The sequence below is a fragment of the Equus przewalskii genome, chromosome 13 (genome assembly GCF_037783145.1).
Source record: "Equus przewalskii isolate Varuska chromosome 13, EquPr2, whole genome shotgun sequence".
In the NCBI taxonomy this organism is placed as follows: Eukaryota; Metazoa; Chordata; class Mammalia; order Perissodactyla; family Equidae; genus Equus; species Equus przewalskii.
The window spans coordinates 9,243,985-9,262,655 of NC_091843.1; the positions used below are offsets into that span (position 1 = coordinate 9,243,985).

At 34.8% G+C, this 18,671-nt stretch overlaps 1 protein-coding gene across 12 annotated transcripts in view; it reads right to left on the reverse strand.

Annotated features, from left to right (window-relative positions):
• RANBP17 (RAN binding protein 17) overlaps window positions 1–18,671 on the reverse strand; it is a 335,917-nt gene that overhangs the window by 274,141 nt on the left and 43,105 nt on the right. For 8 of the 12 annotated variants that reach the window (XR_011525453.1, XR_011525452.1, XR_011525451.1 and 5 more), the window contains 8 exons: window positions 16,795–16,860; window positions 11,914–12,018; window positions 10,954–11,031; window positions 10,329–10,494; window positions 7,244–7,317; window positions 4,643–4,762; window positions 2,594–2,740; window positions 1,828–2,000 (listed from right to left, as the gene is read on the reverse strand). Coding sequence is in view for 9 of the 12 variants with exons in the window: in XM_070570347.1 (XP_070426448.1) it covers window positions 1,828–2,000; window positions 2,594–2,740; window positions 4,643–4,762; window positions 7,244–7,317; window positions 10,329–10,494; window positions 10,954–11,031; window positions 11,914–12,018; window positions 16,795–16,860 (929 nt within the window). In the remaining 3 variants the exon portion in view is untranslated. The remainder of the gene's footprint in view (window positions 1–1,827; window positions 2,001–2,593; window positions 2,741–4,642; window positions 4,763–7,243; window positions 7,318–10,328; window positions 10,495–10,953; window positions 11,032–11,913; window positions 12,019–16,794; window positions 16,861–18,671) is intronic. The other 4 variants (XM_070570350.1, XM_070570348.1, XM_070570354.1 and 1 more) reach the window with 1 other exon arrangement.

The following is an 18,671-nucleotide window of genomic DNA, read 5'->3' on the forward strand; positions in this document are numbered from 1 at the left end:
TTTACCAAGGTCCTTCTATAGAAAAGGGTCAATATACAAAATTCACAGTATTACTATGCATTAGTAATGAACAACTGGAAGTTGAAATTTAAAAAACCGCATCTTCCAAAGGCATCAGAAACATAAAATATTAATTAAATCTAATTAAACATATGTGAGATCTGAAGACTCAATACTATAAAACACTGATGAAAGAAATCACAGAAGAGCTAAATAAATTAAAAGATAAACATGCTGATTGCCTGAAAGACTTGATAATGCTGAGATGTCGATTCTTCCTCCAAATGAATCTACAAATTCAATGCAATCTCAGTCAAAATCCCAAAAGGAATTTCTTTGTAGATACTAACAAGATGATTCTAAAATTCATATGGAAAAGCAAAAGAAGTAAAAGAGCCTAGACAATTCTGAAAGGGGAAAACCAAGGTAGATGACTCACACTACCTGATTTCAAAGCTTATTATAAGGCTACAGTACTCAAAACAGGGTATTGGCAGAAGGAGAAATAAATAGATTAATGAGAATAGGGTCCGGAAATAGAATCAGATGTATGTGCTAATCAATTTTTGAAAACAATGTAAAGGCAATTCAATCAAAAGAGAATAGTCTTTTCCACAAACGTTGTGTTGGGATAATTGGTCACCCATATGCAAAAAAAAAAAAAAAAAGAATCTCAAGCCTTACCTCATATCATATACAAAAATTAACTCAAAATGAATCATAGACCTAAACATAAATTCCAAAACTATAAAACTTCTAGAAGAAAAAATAAAGGATAAATTGAACTTCATCAAATTTTAAAACTGCTTATTGAAAGACTCTGTTAAGGAAATGAAAGGGAAAGCTATGGACTGGAAGAAAATATCTGCAAAACATGTATGATAAAAGACTTGTAATCAGAAAATACAGACCTCTCAAATCTCAATAACAAAATAGCCCAATAAAAAAACCGCAACAGATTTGACAGGCATTTTGCCAGAGAATACATACAAATAGCAAAGAAGCACATGAAAAGATGTCCAACATTATCAGACATTAAAGGAATGCAAATTTAAAATAATGAAATACCCATAATGCACCTATTAGAATAACTAAAATTTTAAAAAACTGACAGTATCAAGTGCTGGTGAGGATGCAGAGCAACCGGATCTTTCATCAATTGATGGTGAGAACACAAAATGACACAGCTCCTTTGGAAAATAGTTTGGCAGTTTCTTATAAGGTAGAACATACACTTATCATGCAACGCAGGAATCTCACATCTAAGTATTTACGCAAGAGAAATAAAAACTTATGTTGATACAAAAATTTGTACAGAAACGTTTATAGCTGTTTTATTCCTAATTCACAAAAATGGAAACAACTCAAATGTCCAATCCAAATGTGAAAGGATAAACAAACTGTGATATATCTACAAAGTGGAATACTATTCAACAATAAAAAGGAAAGAACTACAGACGCAACGTGGCAGAATCTCAAATGTATTAAGCTGAGAGAAAGAAGCCAGATTAAAAAACTACATACTCCATGATTTCATTTATAAAGCATTCTGGAAAAGGCAAAAACTACAGGGAAACAAACAGATCAGTAATTGCCAAAGGCTAGGGAAAGGGCTGACTACAAAAGGACCTAAAAAAACTTTTTTGGGGTGATGGAACTATCTGTATCTTGATTACGATGGTAGTTATACAACTGTATGCACTTGTCAGAACTCAGAACTGTATACTAAAAAGGGTGAATTTTACAGTATGTGAACTATATCTCAATTTTTAAAAACTCCAAGATGCAAAAGATGAATATACAATAGAAAAATTCAGTTTTCAATACCTCACAACTATGGCAACAGATTCCAACCGAGAAGTGATAAAGGCCTTCGTGATTTCTGGCGCATAAGTGTCTAATAAGTGGGGTTCAGTTGATTTCACAAAAGGAACTGATGCTACCATCCTTTGCCACAGAGTTAATAAGTAATGAACACTGTTGGGAGCAAATTCCCAATGCTACAAAGAAATAAAGAAAATGTTATTAAAAATGACATTATTTCTTCCTAGAATAAGAATTACAGAGGTAAAATTACTAAACATAGATTTTAAAATTAACTTTTGTTCTGATTATATAACCAGTGAACATTTAACATAGCACAATTTGTAAATGCAAAACAGTCTAAGAAGAAACCAACAATCCCTTATTATTCTACCACCCAAGAATGATCGCTGTTAAAATTTTAGTGTACTTCCTTCTAATCTTTGCATGAATATTTTTTCAGAGTTGATATCATGTAGAAATTACAGTTTTAAAACTCCCTTAAACTTATAAAAAGAATTTCTCCAAAAAACAATCTGTAAAAACTTTTTTATTTCTTCACATACATTTTACTATAATTATCAATTCATTCTTCAATTATTAGATATTCAGATGGCCTCTAAATTTATTATTATAAATGTTATAACAAACTTTTTTACCTAAAACCTTGCAATGAACATTTTTAGCAAAGTACTCTCAGACGTTAAAAAAAAATCCCCACCAAATTTTACCAAGAAATTATTTTAAAACTATCTACAGTTTAATATCAATTGTATATTTTTTTATTTACCTGAAGGCTAGTAACGGTAAAATTAGCAATCAATCTGATAACTTCAGGATACTCCTTCACCATAACTAATTCTCCCAGCTGATAATTTGTCTTTAAACGAGCCAAAAATCGACAAAATTCATGGTAATTACCTGGATCAGACAAACCCTAAATTATGAGACAAAAAGAAAGACTTTTAAAAAATACTTAGAAACAAACCAAGCTAACGAGCTATTATACGATCAATTAAATTCTAAAACTATTTTATGAAGTCTCCCAGTTGTCGCAGGTACTTATGGTACTTTGTGTTAACTGGGTAGATATCAATGAAAGAAAACAAATGATTCCTACTGGAATGAACATTGTCATCAATGACTACTAATGAGGAATCCAAAATAGAAGCTTTGCAGGAAGCTTTGCACCATGACGACTAAATTATGTTTGGAAACCCATTATATTACACAAAAAAAACCTGCATGAATATGAGGGTGTGTGTGTGTGTGTGTGTGTATTGTGGCTTAAACAGAAGTCAACAGCAGATCTGAAAAATAAGAATGAGCTCTGGAAACTCTAGAAAAGAGCAATACCAAGTGGAGTTAAGTTAAATGCTATATGTGCACACACAAATAACAGAAATTTCTTTTAATTCAACAAATATTTATTGAATACCTACAGGCACTGTGCCCTCAAGCAACTCCCTGTCAGTAAGTGGAGAGTCATTCAAATAAATTACTGCAATTTAGGGCAGAAAGTTTAACAAAAGTACTACAAGATACAGAGGTAACTTTTGGGGAGGAGGAAGGTTAAAAGGGAAGATCAAGAAGGGTGCTCCTGTTGTCTCTGAGCTCCTGGAAGACAGGGTACATGTGTTATTATCTTTATAGTTTGAGCTTTTTGCACTGTAGCTGGCATGAAACAATTCAAAAAGTATTTGTTTAATGCTGAAAGAGTTTCTAAGAAATTTCACACATAAGAGCTCCATGAGAGAATATAAAAGTGTCTAGTTATTAAGGACAAATTACAAAAAGATATTTTGTACTTATAGGTGTTTAATACACATTTGTAATTCTAAAATAATATAATATTCAAACTAACTTTTACAGTCATGAAACATCAACATGAGGATGTTGGAAATCAATTGAGAGAATTATCTCATATTAGCATATCTTCTACGTGTTGACTAATGATAGTGAGTTAAATGACTAAAAATTTCAAAACATATTGGTAAAATCCCATTTAGGAGCAAAACACACAAATTTCAGTTACACTAACGTTGAAAAGATAAACTAAATGCACAACACATAAAATACTCCTGAGAATAACCTGCAAAAACAACTGACCGTCACAGAATAAGCACATTTTCTTCATGTACAGATATTATACACCCCCTCAAAAGTGACTGATAACCAAGAGACTCAGATAAACCTCCTTAAATCATCATTTAACCTTTTAAAATCTGTGCCCTCATTAGAGATTTTTAAAACTAAAAACAAAATAAAAAGTGAAACAAAAAATTTTACTTAGGCCCCTGAAATTACTAATTAATAATGGCTTTGCAGTTCTCTGAAATGAATACTACCACTGAAGCTTCGCAGCTAATGTAGAGAGTAGATTTTAAAATCTACAAAGTCTTGTTTGTCCACAAGAGGGCAAAAAGACATTATTCCATAATTTAAAGCCACTTACTCCAATATCAACACTCAGGTTTATACTAAGTCTTCTGGTTCAGGAGATATAACTCTAAATTAATTACTAAGTAATTGCAGAAGAGGAAGCAAAGAGATGCGGCACAATGGTAAAAGCCAGCAGCACAATAAGATATAGAACCTCTATGCGTATTCACTTCAGAGAGTGGAAAAAATAAAACAGGAAGAGCACAGAAGCCTGTCAGGAAAACATCCATTTTCAAAAACTACCTATTTCTACTACACATGAGATCTAAAGAAGATGAATATGATACTTCATATTTTCTTCCAGAACTACAGTAAAGTCATCAGTTTATTTTGTACCTTTCAGCAGAAAAACTGTATTTCCATATGTGAAGTATTAATTAAATCATTTCATAAATACCTGAGGGTTTTCAAGTATCCTTTTTACTCCCTTAATTAAATTACCAAGGTACTTGGCACGTTCAGGACTGCTAAATAAGGACCTTCTTGTAGAAGCAAATTGAACTAAACATGAAAGTGCCTAAAAATAGGAACAACAAAATTCATTTCAATTTTAAAAGTCGTTATGACCACCTGAAAAGAACATTTTCTTTACATAAAACATATTGTTTAATTCTAATAATAAAAAAGCATTGTAGAATACAAAAATAATGAAAGCTAAACATCATCAATCACCAACACCACCCACAACCCTTCAAGCCCACCACTAAAATTCCTATTTGTGTGTATTCTCCTCTAATATTTTTTCATATATTAAATATGCCAGAGCGGAGCCTGAACGTGGATATACTCAAAAGGCTCTCAATTGCTTCCAATGCCCAGTTCTGTTTGTGAACCAATGAACCAGGGTCTACAAAAAGAAAATATGGTTTTGTGGTAGACTATGTTTGGGAAATACCACACACATTACGCACTGTGGTATCCTGCAAGTGGGAAAAAAAAATCCTGTAATTTTACTTAATCCCACATGTCCCAAATTTATTTGGTGAGAGAACATCTTACCCATGCCATTCATTAATATCTTGAGAAATGATTTGGAAAATGCTGCTGGAAGAGTTAGATATTCTATAAAAACTCCTACAGAGTATCTGTGGTGTGCTTATCTTCCTAAAGTTAATACTCTACCAGATAATTTCACTCCTCAGGTTCTTAATTCTACTACTGATACCCTTTGAAGTCTGTTTGATGATTAAGTGAGAGGCCCAAAATCGGCAACTTTCAGGCCAAACTGGTCCACATATGTTTTGTTTTTGTCCACATATGTTTGCTTATCCATTTTTTTTAAAAAAATTAGAATTAGATGTCAACAGTTAAATATTTCAATTAGGAGATTTCACACAAAATGTCTAGCTCTCTTGGCAAGGGTGAGAATAGGGACAAAAATCAGAGGATGGCCTTTTTGATGTTCTCCAGTTTGCCAAAGTCCTTAAAAAAAACAAAAACAAAAAGTCAAAAACAAAAGAAACTCCTTAGGCAATTCTGATGTGTAGAAGGTTTGGAATCACTAGTTTTTTAAAAATATGCAGGGTTTTGGGGCCAAAAACACCTGGATTTGAATCTCAGCTCCAATATTTAGTTTGCCGCCCTGGAGAAAGACACTTAAGCCAGTCTGGGTCTGTCTCCTTGTCTAAATAGTAAGGGATAATAATACTTACCTGGCAGGGCCACTTTGAGGATGAAGTGAGATAAGCACCAGATAACAGGGCATGCACAATAAATGTTAGTTACTTTCTCTTAAAGCAGTTGTTTTCCACTTGATTTTTTAAGTATTGGTAGCTTGTTTTATCTCAAAACATAATTGTACATGAAACTGTGATTTTTAAACAACTGAAAACAAGACTATTCTGGTTAAAAGACAGAAGGCTGAAGCTCTGTGGCGCACCACCTGGAAACATGAGTGTCCTGTGAAATCCAGTTTAAAAACTATCACTTTAGGGGCTGGCCCCGTGGCCAAGTGGTTAAGTTCGCGCGCTCCGCTGCAGGCGACCCAGTGTTTCGTTAGTTCGAATCCTGGGCGCGGACATGGCACTGCTCATCAAACCACGCTGAGGCAGCGTCCCACATGCCACAACTAGAAGAACCCACAACGAAGAATACACAACTATGTACCGGGGGGCTTTGGGGAGAAAAAGGAAAGAATAAAATCTTTAAAAAAAAAAAAAAAAAACTATCACTTTAAAACCGTAGATTCAAGAGCAGACAACATGTTTCTTTAAAAAAAAAAAAAAAAAAGGAGTACGTGAATCTGTTCTTCCCTTCTAGGCAGTAACATATCTAAACAAACATACCACTGATATGTAATTTAAATCTGGAACATCTTTTTTTAGGAAATGGAACTATTAGAATTCCCCAACTTTACTTCTACAAGCTTAGATATTAAACTGACTTTTTTTTTTCCAATCTTGCCTGGTCTCTGTTTTAGATTTCACAAAGATGGGGTCTGTAGTCTCAAAGTTCTATATAACCAAAGATTTTCAAGAATTTTTACAGCACACAATAGAATTTGATTCAAAAAACAAATGAATAACTAGAGCGATGAGCACAAAATCAAGTGAGCAGATCCCCTGTCCTTCTCATTCAGAGATATCTGATGCGGGCTGCCTGGCAAGCCCAAAACATGAAGCCAAGCAGGGCTGATAAAGAGTGAGAGAGGGTAAGAGTAGGGAAGGTACAGGTAAGCTGGACTACAACTACTTGGCTGAGGCCCAGAAGAAGGGATGGGGACTAAGTAGGGAGGAATATATACTTAGAGGTTGATCTGTGCTCTGGGCAGGAGCTAAACCAACAGTTACTGGTTCTGGGCTCATCCATGAAATGGAATACACAACTATAAACAGAATCTGACAAATAGCTTAAGCAATATAAATCCCAGAAGATGGAAGAATTTCTTGTGAGAGGTAAATCCAATCAAGAACATAAAATTTTTTAAAGTAAATATCTATCACCCTTAGATAAAGATCACAGATACATTTTAATGAAATAATGAATGATTTTTACTTACTAACTGAGATAGTAGTGGTGGAAGTGAATGATACAAATTGAAGAAAAGATCCAACGTTTCTGGTTCCAGGAAAACTGGAAAAAAAAATATTTTCTAATACCATTACTTTCAATTCAGTGATCTTAACATGTTAGTAACACATTATCACACAAACCAAGAACTCCAAGACCTCTGCATGTGGCCACTCTTTCCAATTAGGCTTAATTCTTCTTTAATTCCTAGCTATTTTCCTTTGAAAGGTGAAACAATACAGAGATAGAGATTAATTAGCTAGGATGGTCCTTATTTCTATGTAGTATCTACAGTTCTTAGGGGGAGAATCTTCCTACTATTTTCATTTGTATTAAAGTAATGTAAATGTTAAAAAATCCAAAGAGTACCAAAAAGTAAACAGTACTGAAAAGTGTATAATAAAAAACAGCTGTACCCTACCCATTTCCAACTACCTTTCAACCCCTAGCTGTATTTACATACAAGCTTCCAAATAACATGCTATATTACTATTTCTTTCTTTCTTTGTTTTACTTTAAGACATCAAATGAATTCCCGTTACAGTATGTGAGGTTTTAGCTGTCTAATCACGCACCCCGCCATTCACTCAACCATCCGTCTTCTCTCAAAAATCCACCCACTACTGTAAAAATTTGGGATTAAATCAACTCTAAGTGTTTACACTTATTATGACTATGTAAATAATGTTAACAGCTGAGCCAAGGAGCACACTATAATTATATCACATTTCTAATACTCTCTGGATTTAATCATAGCATCTTTCTGTGCATAGTTGTATATGTATCTGTTAATAATTCTTTTCAAATGCTCTGATGGATTTGTAAAATGTTCTTCAACCATTTTTCACATGATCAATAGCATCAAATAACCTATCACCTCCATTTTCCCACCCCTACACCTCCCAGAGCCTTCAACTTGGACTGGTTGTTCCTAAATTTGGTATATAATTATCTCCCTTTTACATCCATTCATTGTCATCTTGTGTTGAAGCTCCATTTTCCCAAACCCTGTATCTTCCACATTTTCTTGGCTTGCCTATCAAGTAGCTTCCTGAGAACAAGCACATAAGGGATAAATTTCAGGAAGATTCGCATGTCTGAAAACATCTTAATTCTCTCTTATACTTGATAATTTCAGTCTAGTTTGAAAATAACTTTCCCTCAGAAATCTAAAGATATCACTTCATTGTCTTCTAGCTTCCAGTGCTGCTGTTGAGAAGCCTAATAACATTCTTGATCCCAATCCTTTGCAGATGACTTACTTTTTCTTTCTGGTAGATTTTAGGATCTTCTCTTTATCCTTGTCATTCTGAAATGTCATGATTATGAAGCTAAGTGTATATTTTTTTTTTCATTTATTATGCTGGGTGCGTGATGGGACCTTTCAATATGAAAATTTATGTCTCAGCACTGAGAACTTTTTTGGCATTATTTGTTTACATATGTCTGTTTTTTCTGTCCTCTTTCTCAAATCCACCCACTAATAGTCAGATGTCAGACTTCCTAGTTTCATGCTCTAACATTCTTCTATTTTTTTCTCCTATCAAATCTCTCCCTGCTTTTTTGTTCTACTTTCTGGGATATTTCCTTAACTTATCTTCCAACTCTTTTCTTGAATGTTTTATTTTGGCAACTGTCTTTTCTATTTGGAACACTGTCTGAACTTTCCTTTTTAAAACAATATCCTATTCTTGTTTCAGGGATGTATTACCTTTTCTTATTTCTCTGACCATATTAATTATATCTTTGTGAAGCTTCTGCTTTTCACTTTGTCTCTGTTTCTACCAACTCGTCCCCATTTTTGGGGGAAAGGGGGTGAGGAAGATTGGCCCTGAATCAACATCTCTTGCCAATCTTCCTCTTTTTGCTTGAAGAAGATTGTCACTGAGCTAACACCTGTGTCAATCTTCCTCCATTTTATGTGGATGCCACCAGTGTGGCCCAACAAATCAGTGCTAGGTCCATGCCCAGGATCCGAACCTGTGAACCCCAGGCCACCAAAGTGGAGTGCACAAACTTAACCACTACACCACCAGACTGGCCCCATAACTCTTCCCTTTTTTAAAAACTTTTTGAGGTATTTACAGATTCATAAGCAGTTGCAAGAAATAATACAGGGAGACTCCACATATCCTTTACTCAGTTTTCCCCTAATGGTAAGTTCTTGCAAAACTACAGAACAATATCACAATCAGGAAACCACATTGATACAATCCACCAATCTTATTTAGATGTCTGAGTTTTACATGTACTCGTGTGTGTGTGTACTTAGTCTGTGCAATTTTTATTACATGTGTTGGTTGATGTATTCATTACCACAGTCAAGATACTAAGTCTCTTTTAATTGTTTGTTTTAGTCTCTGACTTCCATGTTAGAAGTTTTCACAAAATTAATGGTGTTTCTCTACTATATCTGACATCCCTGAATGTGAAACCTCTCCAGATTAATTTCTCAAGGAAAAAAGCTCTGGTCTTAGGAAGTGAAATGGAAGTGCACACAGGAAGAAAGGAGAAAAGGCAGTCACCACACTGCAAAGGTGGTAGAAAAGATCCCGGGGAATCTATGCAGAATATGGGCTTTTTACTAGGCCCTTTCAGCTCCATGCCCCACCCTTGACTTCAGGAATACCCTACTGCCATCATCTTCCTGGGACGTGTGAGAGCAAATCAGCTTGCTTTTTCTTGGTATTCCTTTCTATAGGAAATTAAGTTGCAATTCTGCTCTGCTGAATCAATTACTCTATTTCATTCTCTTTATAACTTTGCATCCTCTCGCACTCTGTTTATCTGAAAGTTTCAAAACAGAACTCTTCACTTTCCCTCACAAACCTGTTTTCCTCCTAAAGTAGAGCTGTCTTTTCTTTTTCCCAAAATCAAAATACTGAAGTTACTTTGATATGAACTGAGGAAAACAGATTTCAATATTGGGTAGCAGCAGCTACTATGGGTTACAAATCCATTTGAACTTTTTGATTGCCTAGCAAAAAAGAGAGATAACTGCACATGAAACAATTATATTGCTTAATTCTATGTCCTTTATGCTAACCATGATTCACACTAAACTTTTTTCTTACTTGTTCTCCAGGTTGCTGGAATCTGCACTGTACAAAGATCATCTGCAGATTCATCTGCTGAACTGCCAATGAAGTCAAAGTTAAGGCAGTTGAGAACAAGTTTCAAGACCTGCATTACTAGATTTTGTTGATCTTGATCCTGAAGATTTAAAGGTTTGGCCAACATCTGAAAAAAGTTCAAAGTCAAATAAAACATTATAAAATATGTCAATAAGAAAATTTTTTACTTCAATAATTTAAATAATTCTTCAATGCCAAGTTAAAATTAGAAAAAAAAAAGTTTGCAAAGTTATGCTGCATATATTAGAAAAAGTTATAAAATCACTATCAACAAAAATCTACAACAGACTATTTTCAAATTTAATTTTGTAAAATGGGAATAAAAAGTTTCATACTTAACTGCAAATCGTAGGTCACCTTCAAAAGTTGTAAGAGTAACTTTAGGATAAATACTTTACACAACACAAATGCACAAATTCATGGGATTCATTTAGTTCAAAGGTTGCTTGGAACAAGCTAAAAATATAATATTCTTTAAGAAAAAGTGGGGGAACTTCATGCATAAATTATCTATATTTAGTTAACAAAGGTTCCCAAAGCTGTTTAAATGTGGGAGGACACTCACAAGCTTCTGGAGAACAATCCTGACCTCCCAAAACGTCCATTCTGACAACCAGAACAGATTATATCTCCTAGAGATACACTGTGAAATATTTGTGGAGAAAATGATATGAAGTTTAAGATTCTGCTTAAAGAATAACACAAAAAGAAAGTGGTTAGGTAAGGGTAAAGATGAAACAAGACTCGTCATGAGTTGTTACTGCCTAACTGGTTGATGGGTCCAAGTAAGTTCATTATACTATTCCATCTTCTTTTGTATACATTAAAATTTTCCATACTAAAAGAAAAATTTTAAAATAATAGAAGGTCTTTCAGTCTGTCCTAGTGTAGTAGTTATCATGTTACTATAACACAGAACTGAAATAAGTTTCTACTAGTGATTAGTAGAACACACTTTGGGAAATGCTATACTACACCAATTAAAAGCTTAAGCAGCATGATGGAGTCCCTGTATTGCAAAAGAACACAATATAATTATAAACTGTACTATCCCTAATGTTCAATAGGGCACTAAGTAGCAAATGGGGAAATGTTATTTCCCAAAGATATTATTAAAATCAACCATCTTGGCTCAACTATGAATAGACATGGATAGTTGATGAATTAGGAAAACTTAGTCATTTTGTTGTTCATCCCCATCCCATTAAAATATGGGCAGGGCAATAAAGAAACTAAATCTCAACTAGCTTCAGCAACAAATAATCTACCGTAGGAAGACGATGAAACTACTACCTAAAGCAAGTTACCAAATTCCCTTAGGATTTTATTATATCCCTAGTAAGTAAAAGTGAATTTTTTGGAAACTCCTACAGATGTGTGCAAATCTACTGTACTTAAATTAAGACAGTCCACAATAACTATTCAAAAGGCAGAATGGGAGTGGTGGGGATTCATTTGAAATTCTTTTGAAATTTAAAATGTCCTAAATATTCTAACTAGGATACTGAATTATTAAATAACTTACCTCTTTTAGAAGAGAGCATGCTAGCACTAAAATATCTTTGAGAGAAGTGTCGCGAAATGAGGTAGCTATCTTCCTGTGTTTTGCTGAAGGTCTAGAATAATCAACCTAAAAAGATCAAGATGAATTTATTTAACCAGACATACCAAATAGCAAAGCAAAAATTTACCAGGTAAGAAAAGGAATTGAAATAATGATTAAAGAATCATAAAGTACAGAGCTAAAAGAGCTTTTAAAACTCTACTGGGATATGAGCCTTGCTTAAGGGTTACTTAAAGAGTTAACGGCAAAGCCATGGTTAGAACCTAAGTTTCTGGACTGTTCCAATTCAGGGCTCTTTCTACAGACCATAATGATCTCAAAATTAAAAACCATAATTGATCATAGAACTTTCAGAGGCAATATAGACACAGATTATAAAATAATAGATAGATACTAAGACTATCAACTCCTGAACCATGCACCATATTTCACATTAGGCAAGTAACAACTTTCCTGTTCCTCAGACTCCAGCTATAAAATGAGAAACCCCTAAGATAATCTTCAAATCCTAACTTTCTGTGAACCAAACTGAATCAGTTACAGAAAAATTCTTCTATATGAAAGTGATATTCCTATATACACCAGTTATGTCGTTGGTTGATATAGCCTCAGTATTCTAAAAAGAAAGCAAGGCAGAAATTATAATCAGAAATCTGATTTATTACATATGCAATAGTATATTCCCCTCTGAATATTTTATTGGTTAATGATAAATAATTTTTAAGACTAAACTTACTAAGGCTAGTTCTCGAGCCTCTAATCTAAATTATAAGGTCAAAACTATACTATCAATACCACTAATATTTCCATTTATCAACAGGAAACAGCAAACAAAGCTGAAGTCTGATACCCAAATGATTAGTAACACCATGGGCTACAGTGGCTGTAGCATTCCTTTTGCTATTTGGAAGAAGAAAATAAGCCATTTTCCTTGCTAATGTTTATAGATTTGAAAAAAGCAGGGACCTCAAAATTGATGATCTGACACTCCCTAAGCTCCATCACATAATTTAGACTCAAATGCCATGTTTACTTATAGAAACATGAAACATAACAGAAGTTCAAAGTGATTACAGAAAGTAGTTACTGGGCCAGCCCAGTGGCGTAGCAGTTACGTGTGCACATTCCGCTTCAGTGGCCTGGGGTTCGCTGGTTCGGATCCCAGGTGCAGACAGGCACTGCGTGGCAAGCCATGCTGTGGTAGGCGTCCCACGTATAAAGTAGAGGAAGATGGGCATGGATGTTAGCTCAGGGCCAGTCTACCTCAGCAAAAAGAGGAGGATTGGCAGCAGTTAGCTCAAAACCAATCTTCCTCAAAAAAAAAAAAAGTAGTTACTGGAATCTGTATCCAATACGTAAGATTCAAAACAGCATTTCCAGCATTCCTCCCTTCTTTCAAATCAAACTTCAGTCTCTCTCTCCTATAATACTTGCATCAATATATAAAAAAAAATTCTCCTTAATTAATACAAACAAGAACATAAGCACTATAATCAAAATTTTTGAAGTACTCTTGATGTATTATTTCACTTAATCCTCAAAACTAACCTGTGAAATATGTTATCCTCTTTCTTCACATGAGTAAATTAAAGTTTACAGGCACACTATCTTAGACCAACCTCTCAATACCAACATATCATTAACACAGAGAGAACTCTGGGTTCATTGAGCACTACTACATACTAGGCCTTGTGCTAGTAGCTTATCTTTTTCTTTCTTTCTTTTTTTTCTTTTTGGTGAGGAAGATTGGCCCTGAGCTAACATCTGTTGCCCATCTTTCTAATTCTGCTTGAGGAAGATTGTCACTGAGCTAACATCTGTGCCAATCTTTCTCTATTTTGTGTGTGGGACACCACCACAGCATGGCTTGATGAGCAGTGTGTAAGTCCACGCTGGGGATCCAAACCCACAAACCCCAAGCCACCAAAGCAGAGCACACAAACTTTACCACCACACAAGCAAGCCAGCTCCACGCTTATCTAATCTCAATGTGACCCAAGAAGGTATCATTCTCACTTTACAGACAGTGATACATAAGTTAAACATGTTAAGAAGTTTGTACAAAGTAGTAAGCAATAGAGCTAAAATACAAATCCAGGTCTTATTTCAAAGTTATCTTCAAGACCTACATGCTTATTTTACTTGGGTTACTTGGGAGGGACTGTGCTCCCATTTTCTACTGCATGCCTGTGCCTCTATCATGCAGGCAAAGGATACTTTTACTTCTTGATGATTATATATTGAATATACTCCAGGAACGATAGACTTGGCTTCTAAAAAACGCAGGATAACATACAATTCTCTTAACTTCTAGGAAACCTCAAGTTTAGATCTTTTTCTTAAAAGATACATCCTGTTATTGACACTACATGAATGTGTCTGGCTCACATTTGACAACTATAATATTTGATTTTCACCATGCGTTGTAGATCTCCCCACTGCCTGGTTTGGAAGTACTTAAGAAATGCTGGTTGAAACTGTAAACGCCATAAAATTAGGCTGAGTAAAATGTCTCCACAGAAGCCATATATTCTTCACCACACAAAGCCAAAATTACACTTTAGACCTTGGAACTTTTTCAAAAGGCCCTTGGTTCTATACAAGATAAGCCTGGAACATCTTATGCCAGAAAGTAAGAAAACGTTCAAAGAACAGTGAGTAAATGTCAAATGGACATAGAAGCTAGCTTGAAAGGGTTCCTACTGGCCAAATCTGGGTAAATTTGAACATCAAAATATAACGTTAGTAACAAATTATAACCTATTAAATAAAATAGGAGACCAGGAATCCATACTGATATAAATAAACAAATAAATGGAAAGTTTGAAGAGGAATGGAGTGTTTTCAGAGTCTTAAAGTACCTCTCCACAAAAATTTTATTACTTACAAAGGGAAATAATAAATCTACAATTGGAAAAGCCTGGTAGAGACAATCTTGATCAAGTGATCAAAGTGAACATCATTAGTAATGTAACAAATCAAATCATGTGCTTCCTGATAGAAGGCAATGAGAAGACCACAGTATCACTTCTCTGATATTCCTCACAAGTACGAATGATCTGAATCCAATAATGAAGAAACATCAGACAAACCCAAATTAAGAGAGATTTTACAAAACTGACCTGTAATCTTCACAGTGTCAAGGTGATAAAAGACAAAGAAAGAGTGAGAAATTTTTCCAAGTTAATGGAGACTAATAAAACATGTCAAATAAATGAGATGCACAACTCTAAACTGGTCCCTTTCTGGGACAAGTCATGAAACTCAAATGGAGTACGATAACAGAATATGTCAGTGTTAACTTTCTGATTTAACAGCCGTATTGTGGTTATGAAGGAGAACGTCCTTACATGTAGGAAATACACTAAGGTATTGTGGGATCATGTGGGCAACTTAGTATCAAATTGTTGAGGGAAAAAAACTGCTTTGTATTGTACTCTGAACTTTTCTGTAAACGTTAAGATAGTCAATTTTACAAAAACCAACTCAGTTGCTCTCTGAATCCCACTTTTACTAGAACTGCAAATTACAGGGTCTTGTCTCAGTAACAATCTAAACACAGCAAATCTCACTATCAGGGTCGTCTATATTCCTCTTATGCTATGAAGTAGGAAACGCAAAAAGAATGCTAGTTTTAAGATTAGCAAAAAGTGGATAGTTGTGTAAGCTAGATGACGTATATGGGATTGTTGTACTATTTTCTTCACTTTCATGAGTTAAAATATTAATACGAAAGTTATTTTTAAATATATTGCTTTAAAAGGAAAGCTACAGTTCTTCAGAAATATTATAGAGTCTAATAGGATTAGCCAAAGTCCTTGTCATAACATCCCTGCTAACACACTAACTCTGTTTCAGCTGCTATTTTACTAGTCCTAGAGATACATACACACACGCTGGCATACATCCATAAAGTGAGAAATCTTTACAGGCTCTGGAGTGGAGAAGTTGGGGAGGTGATGGCTGTGGTAAGTTAAGAGATCACTTTAAATTTCAGAAATCCTTCCAGTAAATCTAGAAATATTTTCTAATTCCTGAATGAACACAAATAGAAAATAGTTATTTTGGGTGATTTTTTAACGCACAGGAACTATGTTGTCACTCCAAAGGGAGCTGGCTGGCAAGTGCTCCTGGGTATACAAGGTAAGCTCACTCTCTCTTTCTCTGTAAACACACACACACGAACACAGACCATTCAAGATGATGACAGTTTTTAAATATCAACAGTACATTCCCTTTTATTGTGACATTATTCCACATAGACCTCAACTTTCTGCTTTTGTTCTGTTTAGGACCATGTTAAGTACAAAAGTGAACAGGAGCACGTGACGATGCGCTCAGCTGCTGAGCTCATAAAGGCACTGTTGGGGGGAGTTGCAGCTTCTGAAAACTCTTGTACAGGGTGAAACTCCATGCCAGCAAGTGGCAAAGTGTACAGTAGCCTGTTCTTCCATGAGTCCTACTGTGTACCCATTGTTGAGAATCAATTCACGAAACTGCTTCTTTTATTTGTAAGTGAATAAAGGTTTGTTTCTCTTTTGCATATTATTTATTTCTTATGGTTAGTATATTACTCTACACACAGAGGACAAAAGGACAATTCCCCAATTGCCATGGAGCAAGGACCATGTCTAATTCTCTGTTCTTTGTAGTACTTTATACTATTGCTGCTATTTTCATTAATAATGAAAGTGTTCCAAAACTTAATTATCCCATTAATAAAATAGACAAATTTAAAAAAAGACTTGATTATTCAGTTTTATGCCACACAAAGAGGATTTTACATCAAAGAAACAGCATTACTTTGCAAACTTCATGTCACCATTAGATGGAAAGGCTTACCAGGTTCATTTCCTGAGTCAATTCTGAAAGGATTATTACTCCTATTATGCAGTGTTCCACAGTACCCTGTGAAGAAAATAACCAAGTTTAGCCTAAGTAGAGACATATGATTGGTTCTCAATGTGTAAACCAGGTAATATTTACAAGTAATTAAATACTGAAACATCACATTTTCTTAACAATATATCTATTAAAATATGGAGGAAAAAATCACTATGAGGTCCACAAACAAAAAGAATTTGAAGTTCATATTTTGAAGGATGAATTCAGGTATACAGAGTTGAGTGGGTAAAAAAGCTCACCTAACCTCAGAACTGCCTAATACTCTACAAAATGTTTTCAGCACCTAGGACTTATCATAAACTAAATCTAAAATTACAAGAGTTTAGTTTAATACTTTTCATAAGACCATGAATAAGAATGAACAAAAAATGCTTTCTGGGGCTGGCCCCGTGGCCAAGTGGTTAAGTTTGCGCGCTCTGCTGCAGGCGGCCCAGTGTTTCATTGGTTCGAATCCTGGGCGTGGACATGGCACTGCTCATCAAACCACGCTGAGGCAGCGTCCCACATACCACAACTAGAAGGGCCCACAACGAAGAATATACAACTATGTACCAGGGGGCTTTGGGGAGAAAAAGGAAAAAATAAAATCTTTAACAACAACAACAAAAAAAATGCTTTCTAGCTTTATAAATTTGCTTGAAGGTTACTGAGAAAGTTGCATTCGATAAATAATTAATAGCTTAGGAATTAATTTCTCTCAATCTAATAGCAGATAAGATCACTTAGGCCCTTTTAATATTTCTTAATAGTACATGTATATGCATTTATTATGTATGTATAATGAAGGCATCTAAAGTGCCCAATGCACTGGGGTAAATACATGACTACTATCAACATGGTATACAATTTCATAGCCTCTATAATGTTTTTAATTTAATCAACTTCCAATTTAATCTCAAAAACTTCCTTCAAATCAAAATTCAGATTTTATATGCACATTACTAATAAATTACCCCATTGCAAAACCACACTGGAAGTAGGGAAATAATAAATGTAACATCCAATTACAGAGTAATCATAAAAAAAGGCACAAATACAGACGATATACTTTTCAAGTCTTAATTTTATAGTTGGTCATTCCTTCTAATGATCACAGAATTTCACTACCACTGGCTCACTAGGTGTAATTAAGTTCAAATTATCTCAGAATAAAAAATAAAAGAAACGTCTGCCCCTGGGGAGAATCTGAGCTGTTTGAACTGAGCTAGACATTTCCTATTAATGAAGCATCCATCCTCTGTGTCCACCAGGCCAACACTCCTCAAAGTGTGGTTCCTGACCAACTGCTGGCCCATGAATCTGCTGGTGGTCTGCAAACTCGCTTCTAATCAGAGAATGGTACTGGTCCCTGACAAAATAGTTTGCACCAGAATATAAAACAGCTAATTCACTAAGTACACTTTAGTTCAGCTGTCATTTTTTTCATAGGAAGTCTTTCTCAGTACAGGAAGCACCACATTGATTGTTATTTTGACATAAACTCCTTATCTCGTTGTGGACCAGCAATTTGAACATCACTGCCGTGGATGACAGTAAGATCTCCTGGGTATGTATATAGCAAGGAGGCACATAAATGTTAGGAGTGTGGCAGCAATAAGGCTTCAATAAGAAAGAAAATAAAACTTCAGGCCATTAAAGTTTAACAAATTTAAAGTAATTTTTAGTACAAAATTCAGAGAAGCCGCTAATACCCAAAGGAACCATGTGGTCTTATTTTAGAGTACCACAACATTAAAGTCAATTGTCTTTCTCATAACTCAAGATTAGGTTAATTCATATCCCAGAAAGCAAATGCTTTCTTTGTGATACTAAAG